Source organism: Cynocephalus volans, chromosome 2 (genome assembly GCF_027409185.1).
Source record: "Cynocephalus volans isolate mCynVol1 chromosome 2, mCynVol1.pri, whole genome shotgun sequence".
Classification (NCBI taxonomy): Eukaryota; Metazoa; Chordata; class Mammalia; order Dermoptera; family Cynocephalidae; genus Cynocephalus; species Cynocephalus volans.
Window position 1 is genome coordinate 136,778,571 of NC_084461.1, and position 26,174 is coordinate 136,804,744.

The 26,174-nt window shown below is 46.6% G+C and overlaps 1 protein-coding gene across 1 annotated transcript in view; it reads left to right on the forward strand.

The window, feature by feature from the left end:
- GALNT10 (polypeptide N-acetylgalactosaminyltransferase 10) overlaps positions 1-24,822 on the forward strand; it is a 237,888-nt gene extending 213,066 nt beyond the window's left edge. The window contains exons 8-12 of the mRNA XM_063086762.1: positions 4,942-5,049; positions 9,706-9,927; positions 11,286-11,402; positions 22,983-23,132; positions 23,654-24,822. Coding sequence (XP_062942832.1) covers positions 4,942-5,049; positions 9,706-9,927; positions 11,286-11,402; positions 22,983-23,132; positions 23,654-23,812 — 756 coding nt within the window. The 3' untranslated portion in view covers positions 23,813-24,822. The remainder of the gene's footprint in view (positions 1-4,941; positions 5,050-9,705; positions 9,928-11,285; positions 11,403-22,982; positions 23,133-23,653) is intronic.
- Positions 24,823-26,174: the final 1,352 nt, after the last annotated feature.

Below are 26,174 nucleotides of genomic sequence, written 5' to 3' on the forward strand. Positions count from 1 at the left end.
GTGGTATTTCTCGTCCTCTTACAAGTAGAATAAATTCACCAGGTTTCCTAGGAGCCAGGCAACAAGCTACGTGCTTTTCTCGGGTTGTCCCAACAGCCTCGTGAGGTTATTCCCACATCACAGATGAGGAGAGTGGGGCCCCCCAGGTTCAATGATGCACGAGGTGACACAGCTGACGTGGTGGCATTAGGACTGGTGTGCAGGGAGTCAGGCTACAGCATGTGCTCTGACCTCTGCGTGCAGAGGTCTGGGTCCTGAATGGCCGCTGCCTCAGCTGTGGAGGAAGGGAGGGGGCTAAAAATAAAAAGGATGGGTAACTGGGGCTACGAGCAGAACCACAGGGGCCAGAGCCAGCTCCCTGCCCAAGGCAAGTCACAACACCATTCTGTGCCTCCTGCTTTTATCTGTGACAGCATGTCCCTGGAAAGAGAGTCCCCTCCAGTCTTTGATCCTGTCTCTCCAATGGCAGAGTTAAGAGTTGTTTGTCACAAGAGGGAGGTGACCATGATGGTGACTCTTTCTCTGGCCCGCTGTGTCTCTCCCACTCCACCCCAGACAAATCCAACCAGGATCCAGCCTGAAAGAAATGGAAATAGTTCCTTCTGCCCAAGAAATAATAAAGCCTTCTGCTCCCAGCCCATGACTTATATTCTGCTAAGATTACTAGAAGCAAAAAAGATGCAGTGCATTTCCTCTGGAGACTAAAGAACTGATGACACAATGAGATTCATCCTTCTCTCTAATCAAGTTCTATTCCCAAGACTTTGCATCAGTCTTGATTCATTCACTCCTTTGGGAATTCTACAAGCGCAGACTGAGTGCCTGGTACGGGCAAGACACTGTGCTAGGCACTGGGGGGCCAATGGCAAGTACAATGGATGAGCCCCTTGACCACAGTGACCCTGAGTCTTAAGGGGGCACATAGAGGGGTTGGTAAGGACTTATACTAAAAGTGAAAGAAAACTATCTTAGACTGGCTGTAACCAAGAAAAAGGTTGGGGGTGGGTAGTCTGTCTTCAGCCCAGTAGGTTCCAGCTGCTCTAACAGGTGTCTCTCTCCCTCTCTTGGCACTGCCCTCTGTGCTGGCTGCATTTGCAGGCAAGCCCTCCCTTACTGTGTGGGGGCTGCAGTACACTGTCCCCTTTGCTCTCTAGTCCAGAGAAAAGTGTGTGGCCAGCTCTCACATCAAGCACCAGCATGCAGAGCGACCGTCAGAAGTACCCACAACCCTGCCTTACACCAGCTTCGGAGCACAGGAGGCTGGGGTGCTTCAGCTGGCCCAGGGTCCCAGGTAGAGTGATTGGGAGGACAGTCCCCAAAAGAGAGAAGGCACACTAGGCAGGTAAAAATGACAAATGCCCATTGCAGGGGGATTAGATCTGAGACATAACTGTGTGGATAATTAATATTGCACTACTGATAAAAACAATGAAGGAAAAGCAGAAGGTGCTACATGCGGTATAAAAAGGCGATGAAGCCCAGAGCTGTGGGTCAGAGAAGCCCCTGAGGAGGTGGCAGGATGAGGAGGAGATACCCAGGCTATGGGAGGGGCAGAGGGAGGAAGCTGTGGAAGGGCCCAGCTGTCAGGTGAGGATGTGGGGATCAAGAGGAGCAGGGTGAGATGAGTGTGGAGGGATGGAGGGGCAGGGCCCACCAGCGACACCATGGGGCACGTTGACTGATGTGTAAGATGTATACTGGGTGGCCGGAGGGCGTCCTGAAGGGTTGGGCGTGGCCTGCCTCGGGTGCTCCCAAAGCTGTAGCTGAACAGGGGTCTGTCTCTCTGAAGGCAGTTCACATTCTGAGTCTGCCCCCAGCACCTCATGCCCTGGGCAGGGAAGCCATGGAGTAAACCTACTTTCCAAAGCCAGGACTCACTCCAGGCTCCAGACTTCCAGGGAGTCTGAGGGCATTTGGTATGCCGCAAACCTTTCCAAAGATCAAGGTCACCCTGGTCCCTCAGGAACCTTCAGGCTGATGGCCAGTGGGGTCAGGGCCAAAGAAACCAGGGGTCACAGCAAAGAGGATTTGGAAATTGATCATCAGTCTGCAGAAAGGAAGGTTCCTATGCCAGGCAGAGCTGGAGACCCAGCCTCGTAAGCTAATGCGAGTTTAATATGGAGTCGAGGGAGCTGGACGCTGGCCTGGTCAACTGCCTGGGAGACGTTCAAAAATAGAGCAGGGTAGGGTGTCCCCCGCCTGCCCCGCACTATTCCGCCACCCAAAAGGCAGAGGCAGTCCAGCAAGCAAAAGCATCACTTCCACATCAATCACTTTGTATAAGGGAAGAGTTATTGTTATGGGATGCTGGCGTCTGATCAATATCTCCTGCTTTGAAAATAAACTTCTTGGCTTGGCCTTGACATTAATCTACCATCAGGAGCCCATTATCTCAAGACCAATGTTCTGTTCTATTGACTTGCTTGATATTTTTTTCTCCCCCAAGATCAGAGTATAATTGCATTTCTCCAGGCAGCACTTCCACTAATTGCAGTCCCATGAGTATCTCCTCTCAGGAAGCCCAGGACAGAGTACATCTGGGCTGGGGATGGAGACAGCAGGAGGTAATGGGGGAGCCTTAGGTGCAAGGCGGAAGAGCAGCCCTTCTAGAGCTCCTGAATTAAGCAAGACATGAAGCCCCATCCCCAACATTCCATCGAGCAGTTCAAGCTGAAAAGGTCACTTGTGCACAGAAGCGAGGTTGTAGATGTCCCCACTCCTACTTCTCATTCCACAAATGAGAGACTATGATAACAAGAAGAATAATGTGCCAAATCCAGCTGTGTGCCTCCTATTTGGACTGCTACAAGAGCCTTCTAGGCCTTCTCTCCCCAAAGCCTGCACCCTACAGGCCATCCCACAGGCAGACTCATCTTTGTAAAATATAAACTGGATTACGTCATCTCCCTCACTGAAGACTTTCTGTGAATACTCCTTATTCTGCCCCAGAGACCCTTATAAGAGTGTCCACCCACCTCTCTTCCCTCTGCACCCTCTGCTCCAGGCTTCTGGCTGTCTTTGTGCAATGATTATGCCAAGCTTGGCCCTACCCCAGGGCCTTTACACCCACTCTTCGCTCCACCCGTTCTCTCACCCCTCAGATCTTTACGTAACTTTTACCTTCTGGTCATTTAAGTCCCACCTCAAATATTCCCTGACTGGTGAGGGTAAAGTAGCATTCCACACATCCACACACCAAGTCTATCCACCTGCCTTGGTAGGCACACGCTGCCATCGGAAACCATCTCCCCAGGGGAGTTAACTGCAAAAAAATTACCCCAAAACATATCATCTTAACACAATAAACAGTCATTAGTTCCAAGTTTCTCTGGCTCAGGGATTGGGAGTGGTATCATTTGATAGTTCTGGCTTGGACCTGTCATGAGATAAGAGTCAGGCTGTGAGCCAGGGTCGCAGCCATCTGCATGCAGGACTGGGACCAGAGCCTCCACTTCTAAGATAGCTCACTGGCACAGCTGGCAAGTTAGAGCTGTTGGCAGGAAGCCTCAGCTCTCACCACATTGGCCTCTCCACAGCGCTGCCTGAGTGTGCTCAAACATGGCAGCTGGCTCCCCCAAAGCAAGTGATCCCAGAGAGAAAGGTGGAAGCCACAGCATCTTTATGACCAACTTTTCTGCCATATCCTATTGGTTACACAGCTCAGTCCTCATGTGACTCATTTGGGAGACAACTACGCAGGGGCACAAATACTAGGAGGTGAGGGCCATTGGGGGCCATCTTGGAGGCTGGTCACCACTTTACCTTCCATGACAGCAGAGGCCTTGGCTGGTTTACCCACAACTGGATGTCCCCAGCACAATGTTTGGCCCATAGTAGGTACTCTATAAATATTAATCAAATGTATGAAGTAATAATTATAATATCTAACACAACTATGACCATGTGCCAAGTCTGTGCTAAGTACTTTATGTGCAATATCTCATCCCCTAGTCCCACTTCATTTAATCCTTTATATATGAGGAAACTGAGTCTCAGAGAAGTTAACTTCCTTGCTCAAAGTCATAAAGCTGGTGTCTGAGCCAAGATTTGAACTGAGGTCTGCCAAAGAGGATCTGTTTCAGCTGGTCCCCTCAGTCGGTATGAGTCAGCATTGACTGTACTTGTTAAGAATCCCCAAATTTCTGTCAGACCAGCATGTAGGCAAACTCAGGGTTCTTTGTGAGGCTATATATTCCTCCTGGGAGGGGGGCACAAGGAGAAACCTCAGATCCCACACTGCAGCAATACCCAGTGGCTCGGCTTAGCAAGGCCCACTACAGAGAAGGTGGGGCAGGGGGGCTGATGGAAGTGCCCAGGGGAACCCAGCAAGAGGCTTGAAGATCTAGCAGGAGACTCCAGAATCTAACTCCAGAGTCAGCAAATATGCAGAGCTATGTGCCACCTTATCCATTCCCACTCTCACCTGAGGCAGACATCACTGTGCAATCACCATAGTCTTTCCCTCCGAGCCCCCGATGCTGCCTTAGAATTCTTGTCAACATGGCACTCCAAGCATCCGTAGTGGTTTAGAGCTCAGACTCTGGAATCAGTTAAAACTGGGTTTAAATTCTGGCTCCATCACTTACTAACTATGTGACCTTAGACAAGTTTCTTAGCTTCTTTGAGCCTCAGTTTCTGCATCTGTATAATGAAGCTATGTTACTTCCTACTTTATAGGTTTTCTGATGAAGCTTAAATGCAGTTGTGCATGTGAAGCACTTAGCACAGTGTTTGGCCATGATAAGCACTCAGTGCTGTCAGCTATTTTTACTGCTGTTGTTATTTTATTACTGTGGTAGTATTACCTTGTGAGTTCTCTGAGCACGTCTCCAGTAGACAATCCAGGCTGATGCTTTCACTGAATGCACTAAGGAACACTAATCTTTGAGGGGACAGTGAATCGGAGTCAGAAACATCATCTCTCTCCCTTCTCACCTGCAGGTGTGGATGTGTGGGGGCCGCATGGAGGACATCCCTTGCTCCAGGGTGGGCCACATCTACAGGAAGTATGTGCCCTACAAAGTCCCTGCTGGAGTCAGTCTGGCCCGGGTAAGGTGGTGGCTTTACTGGGGGGAATCAGTATGAGCATCACTGAGGCACCATGAGGCACCTTGGGACCCAAGCCAAGTGATCCCTGGGTGTGAGGGTGTGCCCCCATTTTCCAGGTGAAGTCCAATTTAAAAGAACTTAAAGCGCTGCTTAACTACTTTTTGGCTGTGACTTTGGGAGGGTTGTTTAACTCCTCTGAGCCTGTGTTTCTTCCTTTGTTTACAGGGAGCTAATTCTTTCCAACTCTTAGTGTTGCCAGGAGAATTAAGGAAATGATGCAGTTTCCCCAAGTGTGATAGATGAGATGATCTTAGGTGGTAAACACAGAAACGTTTTCATTTTTGTGTTTAAATTAATGTGGATTAGAAATTAATGTGTATTAGTGTAGCAAACGTGATTCACAGATATTATTACTTAGAATAAAGATAAAGTAGGTGCAATGTTAGAACAAGGGGACTTAAAGAAACGTGTTAGATAAATATTAACACAGGTGGTATGGTCTTTGGGAAAGCTGGAGAGGAGGTATTTAAAACTTCCTGCAGGGGGAGGAGGGGCTAATAATGTCAGTGTCTTTCTCTTCCCCCCACCCCCTCCCCACTTTCACTGCCAAAAACTACGTGTATCAGACTATTTCATTGCCTTAAAATGGTTTATATTAATCATTGCTTGAATTAAATTGGCCACTGGGTACAAATGGAAATCCGTTAGCCAGAGTTTCGTTTTTGGTTTTTGGTTTTTGTTTGGTTTGGTTTGGTATTAAATGTCCTGGGGAAAAAAATAATAAATCAGGATGACCGCAAAAGAAAAATGAAAAGGTGGGAGGGTTCCCAGAGGGTAAAGAGCCGCAGGGAGGTTTGGGGGGAGCTGGAAAGGTCACCGTTCCCACCCCCGCCGAAGGAGACCCCCCTCGTGCGAGCCTGTCCGCCTCCTGCCCAGGTCGTGCCTCCGCCTCCCTCCTCATCTGACGACCTTGACGTGCAGACCTGTAGCCCCTGGGTCCTGTAACTTACAAGGAAAACTGAGAGGCTCGAGCAGGCAGCGCGTCTCCCCAGGCTCCTTCCGTGGGTGACGGGAGCTCCGGGCAGCGTCCGGCGCTGCTTTGGAAGCGGGCATTGCGGGAAAGGAGAGCCGGCAGTGCCATCTAGTGGTGGAAGATTCTAATGATGGTCTCAGCAGCCATCGACGCTGTGGACAGCCCATCCGATACTGGGGTAGAGTTCCAGACGCATACCGGTGAGGCAGGAATCGCATGTCTTCTGAAATACCATTTGCGATCTCTGAGGAAGGTGCCAAGGCAGGAAAACAGAGCACAGGCTCTCGGTAAACCTAAGACTCACTCCGTAGATGAATTCAATGAGTGACAGCTGACTGTAGGAACACAGAAATTTCCTTCAGCCAAGCTTCATGCAAAGCATCTTACATACTTATCTTACTTAATTCTCACTTGTGCTTAATTAACCCCGATTTTAGGAATGAGGAAAGTGAAACATGGTTAGGTTAAGTAACTAGAGCCAGAATTCAAACCCGTTTAGGTCTGACAAGTCTAGCACATAGCAGTCATTCCTTACATAGTGACTATTCTTGTTAACAACAGAATCAATATTAACAATTAACACTGGAAAGTTCATTTCAATGTCTTATCTGAATTCTGTGTTTAGGCAATTTAACTTACTTCTTTTTTAGCTCTCTGTACCAAATCTGTATCCTGTGTTTGACTTTAAACCAGTTATCAGTCTGAGTGGTACCCCATGCCTCCTTCTCCCTATGAGCTCTGTGATCTGATTATGTGTAGGTTTGCAGGACCACAAAGATGCCTGAATTAGGGGAGGCCTTCTGTTACAGGATCTAACTACCTTCATTTAGTTGCAGATCATATTTTAAATGTTTGCTCAGTGTTTTAACAACCAAATCCTAAGCCTTCTAGAGCATGATCTCCTAGAACATTCTTTTGATAGATTTGAGGAAAGGTGTTCCCATAGCCCTAAGAGAGTGAGGTAAAGTGGAAAAGTGAAGTTGTGCAGATTCCAGAAGGACAAGCAGCCAGACAGCAGTGAGGCAGCATCAATTCGGTAAGGATGAGCTATCCACCAGTGTGCCTGCCTCAACAACAAGTAGCCTGTCTTATTTTGTTTACTAAACTTTCTAAAATATTTCTTGTCTCTGCCTCTGGAAAAAAGGTCTTAAGGAAGGCGATAACAGAAACGCTCTCAAACTTAGTGAAACAGAAGCGTAGACTTATTCCAAGGATCCAGGCAAATCTCTGTAATCCAAACTGGGACTCAGAACCAGGAAGTGTTGAAAGCAGGGGTGTGAGGAGCACAAAGTCCACTAAAATCTCAAGATGCTTTTCATGACTCTAGTAAGGGGAGATGTAAGAGAAATAAATGTAAAGTCCTTTCCTTTGGTCTAAATACTCAGCTATGTAAAAGATCAAGATCTGTGAGAAATGGCTTATTAAACCATGCTTGGAAAACATAATCAATATTAATTTAAATAGTAATTAAAATATTAGTTAGAATTAAAATATTATGTTATATGGTCCTTTAAGAATAACACTGGCGACTTTTGGCAGCTTTCTTTGGTCAGGTTGGCCAGCCTTGCTTTTGGTTGGAGTGAAACGACAGTAGTTCTCATTACCCCAACAGTTTGAGCAAGTTAGACAATGAGCCAAAGGACTTGAGTGGGCAGACTGGAAAAAGGAGAGGAAATACTGTGTTTTAGAGTGTTCAGGTATACAGGCTCTGTTAGGCCTTCAACTTCCTCTGGGCACAATTTTAAATTAAACACAGCCTTTGCTGTGTAGGGGCCTGGTGGGGATAACACTGTTCCCAAACTGTTTTCTAACCCGCTGTGGACTCTAGCACGCAGGAAAAACTAAGCAGCAAGGAAACGTAGTGGTTTCCTGGTCGCAAATTCAGAGCCAGCAACACTGAAGAGCTGGTGGATTTGGTCTCCCGTTTAGGGGTCTCCCTCATGTTAGTTTCCTTCCCCCTTACTCGGGAGTAGGCAAACCACATTTGTATGGCCCATGAGCTAAGAATGGTTTTTATATTTTTAAACAAACAGTTGGGAGGAAAAAAATCAAAAGAAGAAGAATACTTTGTGACACATGAAAATCAAATTTCAATGTCCATAAGTTTTATAGGTACACACATACCATTTACATGTTGTCTATGCTGCTTTATAGCTACATCAGACTTGAGACCATATGGTCTAAAAGCCTAAAATATTTACTATCTGGTCCTTTATGAGAAACATTTCAACATTTGCCACCCCTGCCTCCTAGATCAGTTCTTCACACGTAGGTGTGAATGACTGATAACAGCCTAAAATGCTAACTCCCCTTTACCCTTCAGAGGAAAATTTGAATTGAAATAGGGGAAAAAGCCTTACAACAAAGGTAAAGCCTGAATAGTTATGTGTATAAGAAGGTATTTCAAAACGTTCCTGGAATTAAAAGATAAATCTTTCCATGAATTTTTTGATGCACCCTCATATGTGTGTGTGGTGCTGGTGGGGTAGGGATGGGAGTCCTCGCAATAGCCAGGGATTGGGGGAAGATGTTTTGGAGCAGGCAGTTTCCTCTGAACCTTGAATTTGTGCTCTCCAGGATCAACTGTCAGAGGTTCTCACTGGGTGATGTCTACACTGCAAATGGAATAAGGAATTTTCATCACAGTTACACATAAGAATTCACTTTTCCTCTATCCCCAAGTCTGCTCACAAAACAGAATGTTTCCTCACCTGCTACCTCTACTTGCCAGTAATGTGGTGGTCATTTTTTTATTGATTACCTGTGTGCGTCAAAATAAAAATAGCAGCAACCTTTGCACCTCAAAGAATTATTAGAATTTCCAGCTGTTAATAGAATTATACCTTTTGGTTGCAAATTATAATTTGTTTTTACCATGCAATTTGGTCAGAACTCTTTTAATTGAAAATGACAGAAACCCAACTCAAATTGGCTTAGCAAAAAAGGGAATTTACTGGCTCATGTAACTAGAAAGTCCTGAGGTGGTTCTGCCTTCAGGCATGGCTGGATTCCAGTGCTAAAAGGAGGAATGTGTTCCTCGATCTAGCCCTCAATGCTGCTTCATTCTGGGGGTGATTTCATCCATCGACAAGCTTTCCTCATATGGTGGCCATATGGACCCCCAACTCTTGCTGACATCTTACCCAGCAATCCAAGAAGAAACAGAGCAATTCTTCCTGGTAGTTCAGAAAAAATTCCAGGGCTAATGTCTCTATTGGTTCTGATTGGCCTGGCTAAGATCACATGCTCATTGCTGACCAATCCCTGTGTCCAGGGGTGTCTACATTCACATCAGCCAGGCTGGGTCTTTCTTCCAACCAGTAAATTGACAGTGAGACAGGGGTGGCTCCCCAAAGGAAAGTTCCTAGTGACACGGTGGCTATCACTAGAAAAAGAGGGGATGGAAGATGGACGACAGCAGTCTACTACTATTCAACTGTAAGTTGTAAGTCCTCAAAACATGCATAAATAACAGAGAAATCCGGAAAGCCTAAAAACATGGTGGGACTAGGATCTTTGCTGCAACCTAAAATAGGAAAGGGTTGCCAGGACTCTTTGCACCGCAGCCCCTGGCCTTAGTCCCTCGGCGAGCCTGACTTTTCCTCCCGCCTCTGTGCCCCCAGAACCTTAAGCGAGTGGCGGAGGTGTGGATGGACGAGTACGCCGAGTACATTTACCAGCGCCGGCCGGAGTACCGCCACCTCTCGGCCGGGGACGTGGCGGCCCAGAAAAAGCTCCGCAGCTCCCTGAACTGCAAGAGTTTCAAGTGGTTCATGACCAAGATCGCCTGGGACCTGCCCAAATTCTACCCACCCGTGGAGCCCCCGGCTGCGGCTTGGGGGGAGGTGAGTGTGAAGGGCGGGGCCCAGTGTGAATGCAAAGGCAAGAGAAAGTGCGCGGAACGTACTAATATGAAACCGTGTCCTTTCTTTCCTGGCGTCTCTCTGAACTTGTCCTGGTGTTGTATTTGCAATAATTTAGTGTTCTAAGTATAGAAAAATTAAAACTTTAAATAATTTGCCTGAATCTTTGTATTACGCATTGCGGGTGTTAAATGCAGATGAAGGGCATGTAACTCATGTTCAGAACAGATGAAATGACGGATCTGTGTTTCACACCTCCAGCATGCATAGGTATTTCCTACCAGAATAGTGAAAAGACTGTGCATAGGTATTTCTTACCAGAATAGTGAAAAGACTGCATAAAACATACTCAGCTGTTTTGAGAAGCTGATGCCACAGTGGGATTAGACGTGCAAGAGGTTTATTGATGAAATGCCTGAAAGGAAATGAGGGAGCCCTGGGAGACTGGGAGAGCAGGAGACCATGGTTCTGGTCTGACCTCTGTGAAGGGGAGGGCAAGGAGGGAGGCCTGGGGTAGGAAGAGTCCCAGACTGCAGCGTGGCTCTGAGGACATTGTGGCCAGGTTAATGAAGAGTCCTCAAGCCAACTCACCTGTCAGAGGGATTCAGCACCTCCTAGGAGTGGTCTGCCATAGTATCCCTGCCCTTTAGTCACTGGCTGGGGAGCAGCCCACGGGAAGACCAGGTGCTAGATTCAGACCCCACAGCATGGCGTTAGACTCCCTGCAACAGGAAGTTTAGTGGCCCATTTTTCATAGCTGCTACGTCCCCCCCACCCCTCAGACAACATGTGATGTGACACCAAGCACAGTGGCCTGCCCATAGTAAGTGCCCAGTCAGTATTTGTTGGCCAAGCAAGGCTGGTGGGGGCTGCCACCTCTTGTCATTCACCTGCCCTAAAAGGCAGATAGTCCAAGACCTATAGCAAAGATTTTGTGTCCTTTTCTACAGGGTTTTGGAGGTACAGTCCCTGGACCATCTGCACTTGGGTCACCTGGAATGGGGGTAAATTTGATTCCTGGATCTATGGGATCAAATTCTCTGGGAGTGGAGCAGGGAGTCTGCCCTTTCACAACTTCTCACTTCCAGCCTCCCACCACCACCAACCCATGACTCTGCATGCTCTAACACAGCAGTATTTTGAGGATTACTCTCTGTGGACTGAGTATTCCCCTACTGAGAATCTCCAGGCACTTCCAACAGCCCAGGGCAAGCTTCATTAAGACAATTCGAAGCTGCGCCCATCTAACGTCTCTGCCTTGGTTCCCCTCCCTGCCAGCAGGGCCCAGTGGGTACCTTGGGGTGCCTCACTGGTCCGCTTCTTCCCTCTTTTCCTCTTAGATCCGCAACATGGGCACAGGGCTGTGTGCAGACACAAAGCATGGGGCCCTGGGCTCCCTGCTGAGGCTGGAGAACTGCGTCAGGGGCCGCGGGGAGGCTGCCTGGAACAACATGCAGGTAAGGGCCACTCTTCAGGGACTGGCAGCCAGGTTCTCTGAGCCCCCCGTGGTCAGGACTGGGAGGGAGAGGCCACGGTCAGTGATGAGTGACAAAAGTCAGCCTAGGGGAAGAGTTATAAGAGCTTCCTAAACACCCTGGAAAAGACATTTCTTCACTGTAGAGCTAGGGCTAGGGTCTGAAGCTCACAGACCCCTCAAGCCAGTTCACAAACCCTTCTATGAGCTAGGTAACTGGCAAAAAGGTCCTTGGAGCCTTGGTTGAAGAAGGAATAGTCTTTATTCAGCACACACAACACTATGAGCTAGGCAGCACAAAGAGAAACTCAGAAACTCAACTGCTACCAGCAAAGTCCAAAGAAAAACTGAAACTGAGCAGCTGCCAGCAGAGTAAACATGCTCTATTGTTAGAGGCAAGCTCTCTGCCCCCAGCCTGCTTGCAAACTGCAGAACACACAAGAGCAATAACTAGAAAGATACATGGGTGCACATGCACACTAACTCTACCCACACACAACTTGTTTACAAGAAATGTCCAGGGAACCTGTCTAAATTATCCTATTTTCCCCACACTTCACACTGCAGTAAAACCATGAATCTATACCGTTTTGGTTACAAATGATGGAAACCCAGCCCAGATGGCCTTCAACAAAAAGAGGGAGTTATTGGCTCTTGTCACTGAAAAGTCTCCTCCATGATGTCATCTGTATCTCTCTGGAGTCTGCTTCCTTCTTAACCTGGCTCTTCCTACATGGTGGCATATGTGATCATTAGCAGTGAAAGCTTCCAGCCCTCCATGGGTAGGCATGCCCCTTCCAGGAGTTTTGGAAAAGGCCTGGGGGTGTGGTCAGCCTCACCTGAAGGATAAGGAGGAGGGTAGGAGAAGGTTGGTTACCCAAGTAATGTTATCAGGAGAATGTGGGGTGTCCCCCAGACTTGCAGCCCCTACTCTCAGGAAACTACCTTTAGTTTTCTGTGGTTCCCTCCTGTCTGGCTATGACAAAGGCTACTGTGAAGCTAATGTCTCAAATCCTGCTCACAGTGCCAATTGTCTAGCTCTTAATCCTGTTCGTGACACCAATTATAAAGCTAGGTGACCACGCTAGTTGTCACAGCTCTTTTACCTGCTGGTAATCCTGTACCGCCTGGGCCAATGGTTGAGCTAGGGCTGGGTCTGGAGCTCCCAGACCTCTCAAGCCCATTCACAGACTGGGTCACAAACTCTTCACATGCCAGGCTGGGTAACCAGACCTCTTCATACAGGTCTCTGAGGTGGGTAACTGGCCACACGGTCCTTGGAAGCTGCAGGTCTGGAAAAAACATGGCTGCCCAGGGCGGGTGCCTGAGGCAGTAAAAATCAGCCAAAGCAGCACTGCTGTGCAGGCGTACTTACTCCACCCCCACACACAATATTACCGAACCACCCCTAAACTGGCTCCGAGGTGAGGGGAGCCTGACCAAATTGTTCCATTTTCCCCACAATCCACCCCTTCGGGGTCCCTCATGTACAATCTATGTGTTCAGAATCTTCCACAATATTCCCTTAGCGAGGATAAATGACCCTTACATAACCTATTGTCCATTTAATATGCCTTAAGGCTTGTAGTTCTGTCCTTTCATCTGTCAGCTGCATATGTCCTGTTAGTAGCCACCATTGGTGTGATCCTCCGTGCAAATCTATAGTCATACCGATGGGCAGATCAATGCATATTCAGCAGGCTGACATGTTGATCACGCGACTCTGGTGCAGTGCCTGCAGCCAGAACACTATGGGCGAAAAGACAGAAGAGTTATTGGTACCAATAGGGGAAGTTTTCGCCCCTCTGGTAAGATACACGCCAGTTTGCCATCCTGAGAAAGGATGGTTGCAGGAGTAGGTATCTTACCTGGCTTATGATACCATACTTTATCTGCTAACACTGTTGGATCTGTAGGTTCTACATGTAACAGTATAGGGGAACTCATAATTGGCCATAATGATAATACAAATGTGCCCTTTGGAATAGAGCGCTCATCTGTTCCGGGCCATATCACCTTTACTCGAGGAGGCCAGGTACTTGTCATCCAAGGTGAAACTTGCAAGCCTTCCTCTAATCCTTTTCCCCAAGGCCCTATTAAACCTACCCAGCATATATGGGGGGCTTTTATTCTCCAAGTCCATTTCCACTGTACTGTCTGTCCCTGTTGCAAACAGATTGGGGCCGGTAAGAGAACATTTCCATTCTTGCCATATCCTGGCTTCAAAAGCTTATCTTTAGTAGTGATTGCAGCTGTATAGGTGCTGCAGCCCTATGCAACAGAGCTTCCACTGGAGAGGGTCTGCCCTTGAGGGGTCTCTCATTTAGAATTCTGACTGTTGGCTATAATCGCCATGCCCACCCCTTCAGGGATGGGGATTGGGTAGATAGCCTTAGTCCCTTTTTTTAAAAGGCCATTGTACTGTTCAATCATTCCCGCTGCCTGGGGATGATATGGCACGTGTAACTTCCACTGAATGGACAACTGGGAGGCCCACCTCTGAACCCCATGTCCAGTGAAGTGGGTTCCGTTGTCACTTTCTATAACTATAGGCCGGCCATACATAGCAGCAAGGCTATTCAGTGCCTTCACAGTGTTTACTTGGTCTGGGGCGTTACAAGGCCATATGAACAGAAGACCAGTAGCCGTATCAATACCTGTGAAGATGTATCTGAAATTCTCCGACCTTGGCAGTGGTCCGACAAAGTCTACCTGCCATCAAGTCAGGGGCACACTTCCTCGAGTTATTTGCCCATCTGTATGGGGCATCCGCTGGGGGTGTGGACTGTCTTGAGCACATACTGGACAAGCACAGCAGGCATTCACTACATCTTCCCATTTTATAGGCAAGGCCCATCTTTAAGCCGCCATCCACATGGTTTTGCTGCCAGCATGCTGCATTTGTCAATGTAAGCACTAGGCTACATCAGTAGCTAGGGCTCTTTCCAGCCATCTTACCTTAGCCAAGGCATCGGCTTCATCATTTCTTGAACTGGCTAAGGGGAAGTGTCCTGTGACTTGGAAAAGAGTTACTTCTTTCCCATGCCCCAATTCCCATAACTCTTGCCACATGGTTGTCCCCACAGGGGTCGGTGGCATACCATCCACCATTGATACTTCCAAGTAGAAATCCAAAGGGTTAAACCTTTGCACACAGCCCAGCTGTCAGTACAGATGGTTAATGACCCTGGCTCATTCTTTATCACCATCCATACTGCTCTCAGTTCAGCCCATTGACTGCTTTGCCCTTGCAATTTTCATACCACATGGTATCTGTTAAGGGCTGGACAGCAACTGCTGTCCACGATGCTGAAGGTCCCATGCTAGAGCCATCTGTATACCAAGCTTGCTCTGTGATAGGTCCCTGTCCCTCATGGAAAGGTGTAGCCTCCACCTCCGTGGGTAAAGATTGTGTCAAAGTTTCCTCCACAACCTCTACTAGGCCTAGCACAGCTTGCAACTCTTTGGACCGAGGACTTGTTGACACAGTGCTTCTTTGTTCTATATATGCTCCCCATTTAGACAGAGCGGAGTCTGAACTATATCCATTTTAGGGTTGGTTGCCCACGTGCGCATCCAACCTAGTATGGGTATATCATCCTTACTAGGACTATGGCAGTTCCTGTGATAGCTTCAGTGGCTATCAAGGCAGAATACACAGCTGCTAACTGCTTTTCTATTAGGGTGTAGTGCACTTCAGCACCCTTCCAGAGCTGAGACCAGAATCCTACAGGTGTGTGGAATCGGTCTTGTCTCTGCCACAAACCCCATCCTAACCCCTCCTGGGTTATATGTATGTCTAACTCAAATGGCTTAGTGGGGTCGGCCACTTGTAAAGCTTGTACTTGCTGTATTGCCCTTTTTGTAGCCCAGTAAGCTTGTTCTACTTTCTCAGTCAAATCCCAGAGGGCTCCTTTCTTTGTCAGTGCATATAGTGGGCATGCCATTTGGGCCATATGGGGTACAAAAGCTCTCCAATACCCCAAAAGTCCCAAATATGTCTATAGCTGAGCTACCATTGTGGGTCGAGGGTATGCCTGTATCTTATCTATAATAGCTTCTGGGATGACCCTCGTCTTACCTGACCAGACCACTCCCAGAAATTTGACTGACAGCCCAGATCCTTGCACTTTGGCTGTGTTCGTGGCCCACCCACATTGTTCCAAATGACTTAGCAGCATTGGAGCTGCCTGGGTTAAATCTGCAAGAGAATCAGAGGTTCATAACACATCATCAATGTAGTGAAACATTGTAACCGTGCTGGGCCTAGTCCACTTGGCTAGGTCCCCAGCCACCAAACCATGACAGATGGTTGGGCTATGCAGATAACCTTGGGGCAATACTTGAAAGGTCCACTGTCTTCCTTCCCACGTGAACGCAAACTGATCTTGGCTATCAGCCGAGATTGGAATGGAGAAAAAAAGCATTTGCAAAGTCCAATACATAATGATAAGTCCCCAGCTGAGCCGTCAGCTGATCCATCAATTCGTGAACTGAAGGCACAGCTGCATGCAAAGGAGGCACTACTTTGTTCAGTTCTTAATAATCTACAGTCATTCTCCAGATACCATCAGGCTTTTTCACTGGCCATACTGGAGTATTAAATAGGCTCTGAGCTGGGCAAATAATACCAACTTTTCTCTAATTCCAATATAGTAGCACTTATCTCTGCATGTCCTCCTGGTAGGTGATATTGTTTACATTAACTACACGTCTTGGCTTGGGTAACACCTGTGGGTCATGTTCAGCATATTCTCGTAACACAGGCTTTACTGTCCGTATTCACAGCTGACACTCTCCAACTGTTGTTTGCAGGTGCAAACCACAAAGTACATCCATACCCAAGATGTATTCAGCTACAGGAGATATATATACAGTATATACACGAGGAGGTAATCTTCCTATGCCCAATAACAGTGACACAGCTTTGACCTCAGTAGTATGTCCTCCATAGCCATCTATACGAACTGTGGCCCCTGGAAACTTATCTGGATTGCCGTATATCAGGCTACATTCTGCACCTGTATCCACCAATGCCAAAACACACTGCACATTCATCCTCGACCAATATATTGCCAATTCAACATGAGGCCTCCAGTCTTTACGTGCCCCCAGAAGACAAGTACCTTGACCTGCTCCCTAATCAGAATGGAACAGTTCATCCGCCTCCTTGGGAGCAACCAAAAAGTCCTTTAAATCCACTGAGCGTTACCTTGCTACCTGTTTCTGGACGTTTGGTGAAACACTGTTCAGGGTGCAATTGCTGCCACAAGGCAAACAGAACTGCATTTGGCTGCCAGTCAGTTTTCTTTTTATCAACCCCTGCTGCAAGCAAGTCAAGCCACATCTGCTTAGTCTTGCTCGGTCCCTTTGGGATAAAATCCCGAGTATTTCTTGGAGGTTTGGTCTTAGCCACCTTTCGGACCGCTTTTGCTTGTCTTCTATCCTCTGCTTCACCCAGGCTGGCTATCATGGTCATTACCTCATGTATAGGACGACCAATGTATGGGGCCAGTATGGCCATCAGTGACCCAAAGGACATTGATGGGGCATTCTGCAGCACTATGTCTCTCATGCTGCCTGTAAAGTTCTCATCGTCCGGGCCACGAGTGTTCGCATTAAACATGGACTACTGCATCCCCAGCTCTCGAATGATTTGGATCAGCTCAGCATACGTTTGCCATTTACTAACAATCTTGGATAGTTCTCCAGCATTTGCCCACATGGTTCGGGCAGCTGCACTCACCCCGTCCATTAAGGAGTGATTACCTGGCCTTTGTGCATATCTGCGGCTATTCTGCAGCCGCTGCCTCAAGGACAGGTGTATGGTAATGGAGGCCAATTTCTCCACCTCCTCACCAGAGCACATCACACTCTCCACCCCTAGGTCCCATAACCACAACAGCCGAGCAGCCAGGGGCTCCCCATGTTTCTGCCTGAACTGTCTCCCCAAGTCAACTAATTCAACCTGGGTATATGGGACATAGGTAGTGAACTGTGTCACCTGTGGATTTCCCACCAGTTGTCCGTCTGGTCCCATAGGCTGCTCATGCCTCAATTTCTCATGCACAACAGGTCGTGCCTGGAGATGCACAATTTCCCCCAATTCACCATTGGGTTGGTCATCTTCCCTGGTGTGAGGGGCAGGAGTGGCCAGTTGCTGCACGTCATCCTCCAGGACATTCGTCCATGCTTCCAGCAACTCTGCTTTCTGCCTTGAATCTGCCAATAGCTGCACATCATCCGCCAACAACTCTGCTTTCCACTTCAAATCTTGATCAATTTGCAGCAGAGTGAGCAAAAGCCAGACTCTGATCAGCAAAAAAGTGGCCAGCGGGCACCACACGCTCAAAGACAGCCACATTTCTTCCCCCTCCCAACAGGTTTTCGGCCATAGTACCTGGTCTATGGTGCCTTGCCATACAGTGTGCAGCAACCAGGTCCCAGTCAACAGAAAGGTGGCCATAGGGCACAGCATATTCACAAATAGCCACATTTCCTCCTTCCAAGGGCTTTCAGCTCCCATATCTGCTCAAAGTCCTGTCGCAGGCTACGCCAAATGTGGCGTAATCCTACCTGACTACGCCAATTTGTCTGGCTACAACAAAGGCTACTGAGAGGCTAATGTCTCGAATCCTGCTCACAGCACCGATTGTCTAGCTCTTCATCCTGTTCGTAACACCAATTGTAAAGCTAGGCGACCATGATAGTTGTCGCGGCTCTTTTACCTGCGGGTAATCCTGCACTGACTGGGCTGAGGGTTGAGCTAGGGCTGGGTCTGGAGCTCCCAGACCCCTCAAGCCCATTCACAGACTAGGTCACAAACTCTTCACACGCCAGGCTGGGTCACCAGACCCCTTCACACAGGTCTCTGAGCTAGGTAACCAGCCACACAGTCCTTGGAAGCTACAGGTCTGGAAAAAAACATGGCTGTGCAGGTGCACTTACTCCACCCACACACACAATGTTACCAAACCACCCCTAAACCGGCTCCAAGGCGAGGGGAGCCTGACCAAATTGTTCCATTTTCCCAACACCTCCTCTAAGCAGTTAACCCCACTTTAACAGTGACCCAATATGTACTGATTCTTAGTCCAAGAATACATTTTTATAATCTTTTTACTGTGGATTTCCTGGCATATGGGAAGTTCATTCTGATGTAAGCCTACTAACGTGAGTCCTCCGCATAAACAGGACTCAGAAGAAAGGGGTGCACGCACACACCCTTGCAACAGGCAGCACGCCTCTCAGGTGGGTACAATGCCCAGCCCTATGACATCTGACCATCCTTCAGAATGCTGTTCACTCTGCGTCATGCTTTCATGACAGCAATTCTTCCTAGACAGTGGCTGTCCCTGACTAATTCTTCTGAGTTCTCCACTGTAGTGGGTGGCTGCTCCTCACTCCCACCCCACCCTAAGACTCCAAAAGAGGCCAGAAAGAACATGAGACCTGGAGAGAATGTGCCCAGGGAGCTTGGCCTCAGAACAGAGTCAAGGTGTGGCAAAGTCCACGATTCTGCCTGAGGATTCACTCAAACGAGCACAAAACAGTGCCCGGGTATGTGGCTGTTCCAATCTCTGCCTTCTGAGATGGGAAGCATGGCAGCCCAGTGACCCCAGTGGAATCTGTGTCCCCTGGGGCCCTCAACCACCCTGAGCAGAGAGCCCTAGTGAGCCTGTGAAGGGAGAAATGAGTCTAAAAGGCACCTCCTGCACTGGAGAAGGCCTGGAAATTAACATTTACGAGGTAGTGGCTGACAGTCTCCCTCCACTACCACCATGACATCTGCTTCTGGCCAAGATGGAGTAACAGGGACTGTGCTTATCTTCCTGCCAGAAACAACCCCAACATGGACAAATATGTGAAACAATGGTTTTTAAGAGGCTGGACATTAGCCAGTGGGGGATAGTAATCCTTGAGAGATGGGAAACCAACAAGGTGAGCCAAGTAGTTGTCCCAGCTCCCTTCCTTGAGGGAGTTTCCAGTTCACAGGACAGGGAGGGAGAACCCAGATAGAGCCAGGCAGAGTCCCTGAGTTGAGGAGACAGAGCTGAGACTGCAGGAGACCAAGGTGGCTAGAATTCGCTAAGCAGAATATGGGAGAGTGCACTAAACAGAGAGAACGCCCGAGGTTTACTAAGGGTTCCCTTGAATACTCAGCAGAGTACTGATGAGTGGATGCATGTGAGGAAACTTCCTGGGACTGGAGAAAGAAACACCCAGGAGGATTAGAGGGAATGGTGCTGGGCGTTCATGCAGGGCCTGGAATAATACCTGTTCTCACTAGCCCTAGTGGAAAACACCAGTGATTCTATTAAAGAAATTGACATTGTAGTTGAAAACCTTCCCATAAGGAAAAATCCAGGCCCAGAGAGCTTTACTGGTGAATTCTACCAAACATCTCAAGAAGAATTGTTACCAGTTCTACAAGAACGCTTCCATAAAATGAAGGATTATTTACCAACTCATTCTGCAAGGCCAGCATTACCTTAATACCAAAACCAGTCTAAGACATTATATGACCAACCACAGACCAACATCTCATGAACACAGACAAAAAAATTTTAACGAAATTTTAGAAAACCATATTAAACTATATATAAGAGGGATAATATATCATGACTAAGTGTAATTTGTCCCATGAATGCATGGTTGGTTTAACATTAGGAAATTAATATGATTTACCACATTAACAAACTGAAAATGAAAACACAGATAATCACCTCAATACACCCAGATAAAGCATTTGACATAATCCAACATCCATTTCTGGCAAACGAGGAATAGAAGGGAAATTTCTCATCCTGATAAAGGGCATCTATGAAAAACCTATAGCTAACATCAAGCTTAATGGTGAAAGTCTGAATGCTTTCTCCCTAAGAGCAGGAACAAGACAGTAATGTTAGCTCTCCTCATTTCTATTTGTCACTGTACTGGAGGTTCTACCCTATTCAAAAAGACAAGAAAAAAAAAATCAAAGTCATCCACATGGGAAAAGAAGATGGAAAACTCTATCTGTAGACTAGATGAGCATCTATGTGGAAAATTCAGTTGGATCTATAGAGAAGCTACTGGAACTAATAACTGAGTTTAGCAAAGTTGCAAGATATAAAAATCAATTGTATTTATATGTACTAATGAAGAATCAGAAATTAAAAACAAGCATTTACAATAACAAAAAATATGAAATCCTCAGATATGTAACTAACAAAAGATGTGAAAGTCCTATACACCAAAAACTACAGAACATTGCTGATAGACATTAAAGAAGATCTAAATAAATGAAGATATAGACCATGTTCATAATGATATTAATTCTTCCCAACCCAATATATAAATTCAACACAATTCTAATGTCCTAGCAATCTTTTTCTGTAGAAATTGAAAAACGGATTCTAAAATTTATATGGAAATGCACAGGACCTAGAATAGTCAAAACAACTTTCAAAAAGAAATACAAGGTTTAGGGACTTACACTGCCTGATTTCAAGATATGTTATGAAGTGACAATCATCAAGACAGTGTGGTATTGACGTAAAGATAGATAATGGAACAGATTAAAGTCCAGAAATAGACCCACACATATAAGGACAACTGATTTTTGACAAGGTATAAAGGCAGTTCAGGGAGAAAAGATAGTCTTTTCAGCAAATGGTGTTGGAGCAATTGGATATCCATCCATATGCAAAAAAAAAAAAAATTTTTTTTGACACATACTTTACACCATATACAAAAGTTAACTCAAAATGGATCATAGACCTAAATGTAAAATCTAAAATTTAAAAGGTTTTTAGAAGAAACATAGGCAGAGGTGTTCGTGACCTTGAGTTAAGCAGTGATCTTAGATATAACGCCAAAAATCCAATCCATAAAAGAAAAAAATGATAAATTGGACTTCTTCAAAATGAAAAACTTCTGTTCTTTAAAAGACATTTTTGATTTTTGTACTTCACAAATTAATAACCATGAGCTCGTTTTTTATAAACTCCCAACTTCATTGAACTTCCCTTCAAGGAATATGTGCAGCACAGCTGCCCAGGTGGGGAGCCCCAGCTACCAGCAGGCCCTGGCACCTGCTACCCAGGACCTGCCACTGCAGCAGCCCCAGCTCTCAAGAAAAAAAAAAAAAAAGACACTTTTAAGAAAACAGAAAGGCAAACCACAGGCTGAGAGAAAATGTTTGTAAAGGATATATCTGACAGAGGAATTAGGCACAGAATATATAAAAACTCTCAAAACTCAAGGTCAAGTGTTCAGTTCCCCATACAGGCCAACTGCCAAACAAACAAAAAATAAAATGGGCAGAAGTTTTGTACACTTTACCAAAGAAGGCATATCAATGGCAAATAAACATATTAAAAATTTTTAACTTCATTAGTTATTAGAGAAATGGAAATTACAGTTGCAATAAGATACCACCACACACCTGTTAGACTGACTGTATCAAAGGTCAGCAAGGATGTGGGTGAACTGGAACTATACACTGCTGGTGGGAATATAAATAGCACAGGCACTTTGGAAAGCAGTTTGGCAGTTTCTTAGAAAGTTAGGCATTGATCTATTTTATGAGCCATTCCACTCCTAGATATTTATCCAAGAGAAAGGAAAACATATATCCATACAAATACTTGTACACAAATGTTCCCAGTCTCTTTATTTGTAATACGCGGAAACTGGAAAAAACCCAAATGTCCGAGAACAGGTACATGGTGTACCCTGCAACGAAATACTGCTCAGCAATAACAAGGAATGAACTACTGATAACTGCTGTTATAACATGGATGATTCTCAGCAAAATTATATTGAGAGAAAGAAATCAGACAAAAGAGAATACATTTTACATAAATGTAAGTGATCATTTTACGTCAAGTCATAGAAATTGTAACTAATCCCTAGTAACAGAAAGCAGATCAGTGGTTCCTGGGGTATGAGGGGGCAGCAGGAAGAAGGGATTACAAAGTAGCTTGAGGACACTTCTGGGGGTGATGGATATGTTGATTAGCTTGATTGTGATGATGGTTTTGTGGGTGTAAACATGTCAAAATGTATCAAATTGTACACCTTATATGTGTGCAGTGTATCGTACGCCAATTATTCTTCAATAAAAATGCTGGAAATTTTTTAAAAAATGCTTATCAACCAAATGTAATATATGGACCCAGTTTGGATCCTGATTCAAATATACTAACTGTGAAAAGAAATTACTAAGGCAATCCAAGAATGCTTGGACTCAATATTTGATGACACTGAGGACTTTGCGATAACTTTTAATTGTTAGAATGGTACTTAACTGAAGTATCTATACCTGACATGATACAATATCTGGCATTTGCTTCAAAATACTGTGGGGGTAGGGATATTGGTGGGGTAGAACTGTAACAAGATTGACCATGAATTGGTAACTTTTGAAGTTGGGTGATTTAGAACAGGAGACATGGTCAATATACTCTTTTCTGGACCTCTGTGTTTAAAAGTTTCATAATTTTGAAAAAATGGAGGGAAAAAGAAAAAGAAAGTCCCCTGCCTTGCTGTCCCTACCATGATGTCTCTGTGTGTGCAGGTGTTCACCTTTACCTGGAGGGAGGACATCCGGCCTGGAGACCCCCAGCACACCAAGAAGTTCTGCTTTGATGCCATCTCTCACACCAGCCCAGTCACCCTCTATGACTGCCACAGCATGAAAGGCAACCAGCTGTGGAAATACCGCAAAGTAAGATGAGATGGGGGGCTGGGAAGGGGGGTGACCTGCTTGGTCTTTAAAAAAAAGAACTATGTAGTACCTCACTCCCTCTCAAAACAGAGCCCACCCATTCATTCATTTGTTCCACAAATCTACCATGCCCGATTTTCCAGTCATTCAAGAGAAACTAGAAATTCAGACTTTGATGTGAAATCATTAGATTGTAAATGTTGGCAACCGAGTCCATTCAAAAGAAAAATAAAAAACACACCATGAGGACCAATGAAATTTGACTGCAGGTGGACAGTGTTTAGGGCCCAGGCCTAGAAGTGGCCTCCATCACCTCTGCCCACATTCCCAGCTGGCAGAACTCAGTCACATGGCAACGCCCACTGCAAGGGAAGCAGGGCAGCATCTGGTGTGTGCTCAGGAGGAAAACGACTAGGTCAGTGAGCAGCTAGTCAGTTGCTTCCTCCTTGCTGTTATTGTTGCTGCGGTGTGACTGTTCATGTCCCTGGTGCTGCCTGTCTGATAACCTCCCTGTTTTGTAGGACAAGACCCTGTACCACCCTGTCAGCGGCAGTTGCATGGACTGCAGTGAAAGTGACCACAGGATCTTCATGAACACCTGCAACCCCTCCTCTCCCACCCAGCAGTGGCTGTTTGAACACACCAACTCAACAGTCTTGGAAAATTTCAATAGAAACTGAGCCTTCATGTCCCCTTGGCAGGCCCAGCGGGGTACCCTGTGGCACTCACTGCAGGCTTCCTCTCCTGAGGGAGGCAGGGCCTCCGTGGGCACCATGGTGTAAAAGGTGCTGTCCAAATGGTTCCAGGTGAAGAGGGCTCTTGAAACTGGAGCAAGAGATCTGCCTGGTCCTTGAGCCCCTGAGTCATGGGGTGGGGTGGAGAGCATGCCCCACAAGAGACCCCATAAGAGAGCAGAGCCTGCTCTAATCCCTGCTGGCATCGTGGAAAAGCAGGGGGGCCTTTTTAACTTTGTCTCCATATCCCCTCGGGCACTGTGCAAGAGAATACCAGGGCAGCTCTAGGCCACCCAAAAATGAGTCCTGCAAGGTTGCCCAGACCGCGTGTGGCTCTCATATGTGACGGTGCTTTAGAAAGAGAGGCAACGTTTGTCTCTCTGGGGCGGCTGTTAACACCGATGCCACCCATCTGCAGCAGAAGGGAAAGCTCTTCTAGGAACCTTTTAGTTTCTGCCTGTGACTGAAGTTACTTGCCCAGCTTCTGTTCTCTGTCACAGCCTCAGGTGATGTAGTCAAAGGCCATACCTGGGGCTCTCAGAGGGTTTAGTACTGAATGCTGGCCAGCTGCCAGGCATGGGTCAGAAGAGGGACCTCCAGACATTCCTTTTCGGCCAAGGGTATATGGGATGTCTACCCTGCTCTCTGGGTATTTGAAATGCTCATTTTAGTGCTCTGCAGGCACCAGGGAAGCCCAGCCACCAGCTTTTCAGGGCTTGGTTCAGATTGCCTTGGGCCCATGAAAAAGGACAAGTAGAAGACCTCCAAACTAGAAATGCTGGCTGAATTTCCCTAATCCATGCTTCCACTTCCCTTTCTCTCTTTCCCGGGCAATTACCTGCCTCAGGAGAGGAGCCGAGGTGCTGCAAGGTGTTCACCTCACAGTCTGGAGCCTCCAGGATCAACCGTGGGCAAGGTGCCTACCCTCTGACCTCACGATGGTTCTAGTTCTCATATGAAACTCTAGAATTTTTAAAGAACTCTATAATTTGATTACAAAACTAGAATGCTACATGTGATTCTGGTTTTTTAGCATCCATTGTGGATTTCTAGAATGCAGTGATTCAAGCAGCCAGCCAGGTATAATATAGTGAAGGTAGCCCCAGCTCAGAAACAATCTGTGAAATCCAAAGTTAGTGGTGTTGGGCGGAGGGAGCAGGGGGACCTGTGTCCATCAGCTCTTACCAGAGGCTTTGGTACAACGTGGTCTTCAGGAAGACCTAGAGCCCTGGAACCTCCCACCATCATCACAGCTGCAGACTCATTTGCAGTGGAGAGACAAAGCCAATATCCCACTACGAGATGGACACCCAGCTCCATGCCAGCCTTTCATGTTTACCTTTTGCTTTGTTAATTACATGTCAGATTCTCACCAGAGGGCTCCCAAACTAATAGAAAGCATTTCTTTAACCAACCTGCTACCCACTGATTCAGAAATGGAAATCACATTCCACAATCTATGACTTCCACCAGCTAGCCTAGGAAATACTTGTAATCAGTATTCCAATTAGAGTTGTGTTTCTCAATTGTGTCATTTCCCAATTAAATAACTGAGACATAAATCTGGGAACAGAGCCACAAATCTGCCTTTGAGATGCTGGCTGATCTCAAGGCCTTCGATTTATCTGGGGGAGGAAAGGATAAACACTCCAAGCCACCACTACCCAGATTGAGCGTGTAGCTGGCAAAGGATCACTTCCACTTCTGCCCAGCACAAGCCGTGCTCTGGCCTGCTATCCACAGAAGAGGTAGCCCCTGTGCTTGCAAAGCCTGCTGGTTGATCCCTAGGGTCCCCTTCCAAATGAGTGCTATATCTTTAGAAGTGGACCTCTATAGAAGTCAAAAGATGAGGCCCCTTCTAGAATCTTGGGTAACAAGCGTTGCAGTTTGGGGAGCTGAATTAAGATTCATCAGCAGAGAGCAATGCAGCATCATTAAAATAAAAACTGTGCCTTTTAAAAAAGAAAAATGCAAATGTACAGCAAATCCCTAAACTTGAACCATTTCCTAGTGCCTTGCTAGACAAACATAAAGGGGCAGGGTTGGGGGGAGGGGAACATTTTTGGTGGCATGTGCAGTTCTTATTGAATGAGTGTGTTTTTCTTAATGTCTCATTTCAAGCAGGAGATGTTGGGCCTAGAGCAAGATCTGAGACTGAGATGCCCCCCAAGAGCCAAAGACCAGAGTTGTTCTAGTCCGCACAAGTAACACTCTAAATTAAAAGGGCAGCTGGGCAACTCACTTAGTCCATGGTCTAGAAGGGCTTCAGCAGCCCCTGAGAGAAGGCCTTGCATTACCTCATTAGGCC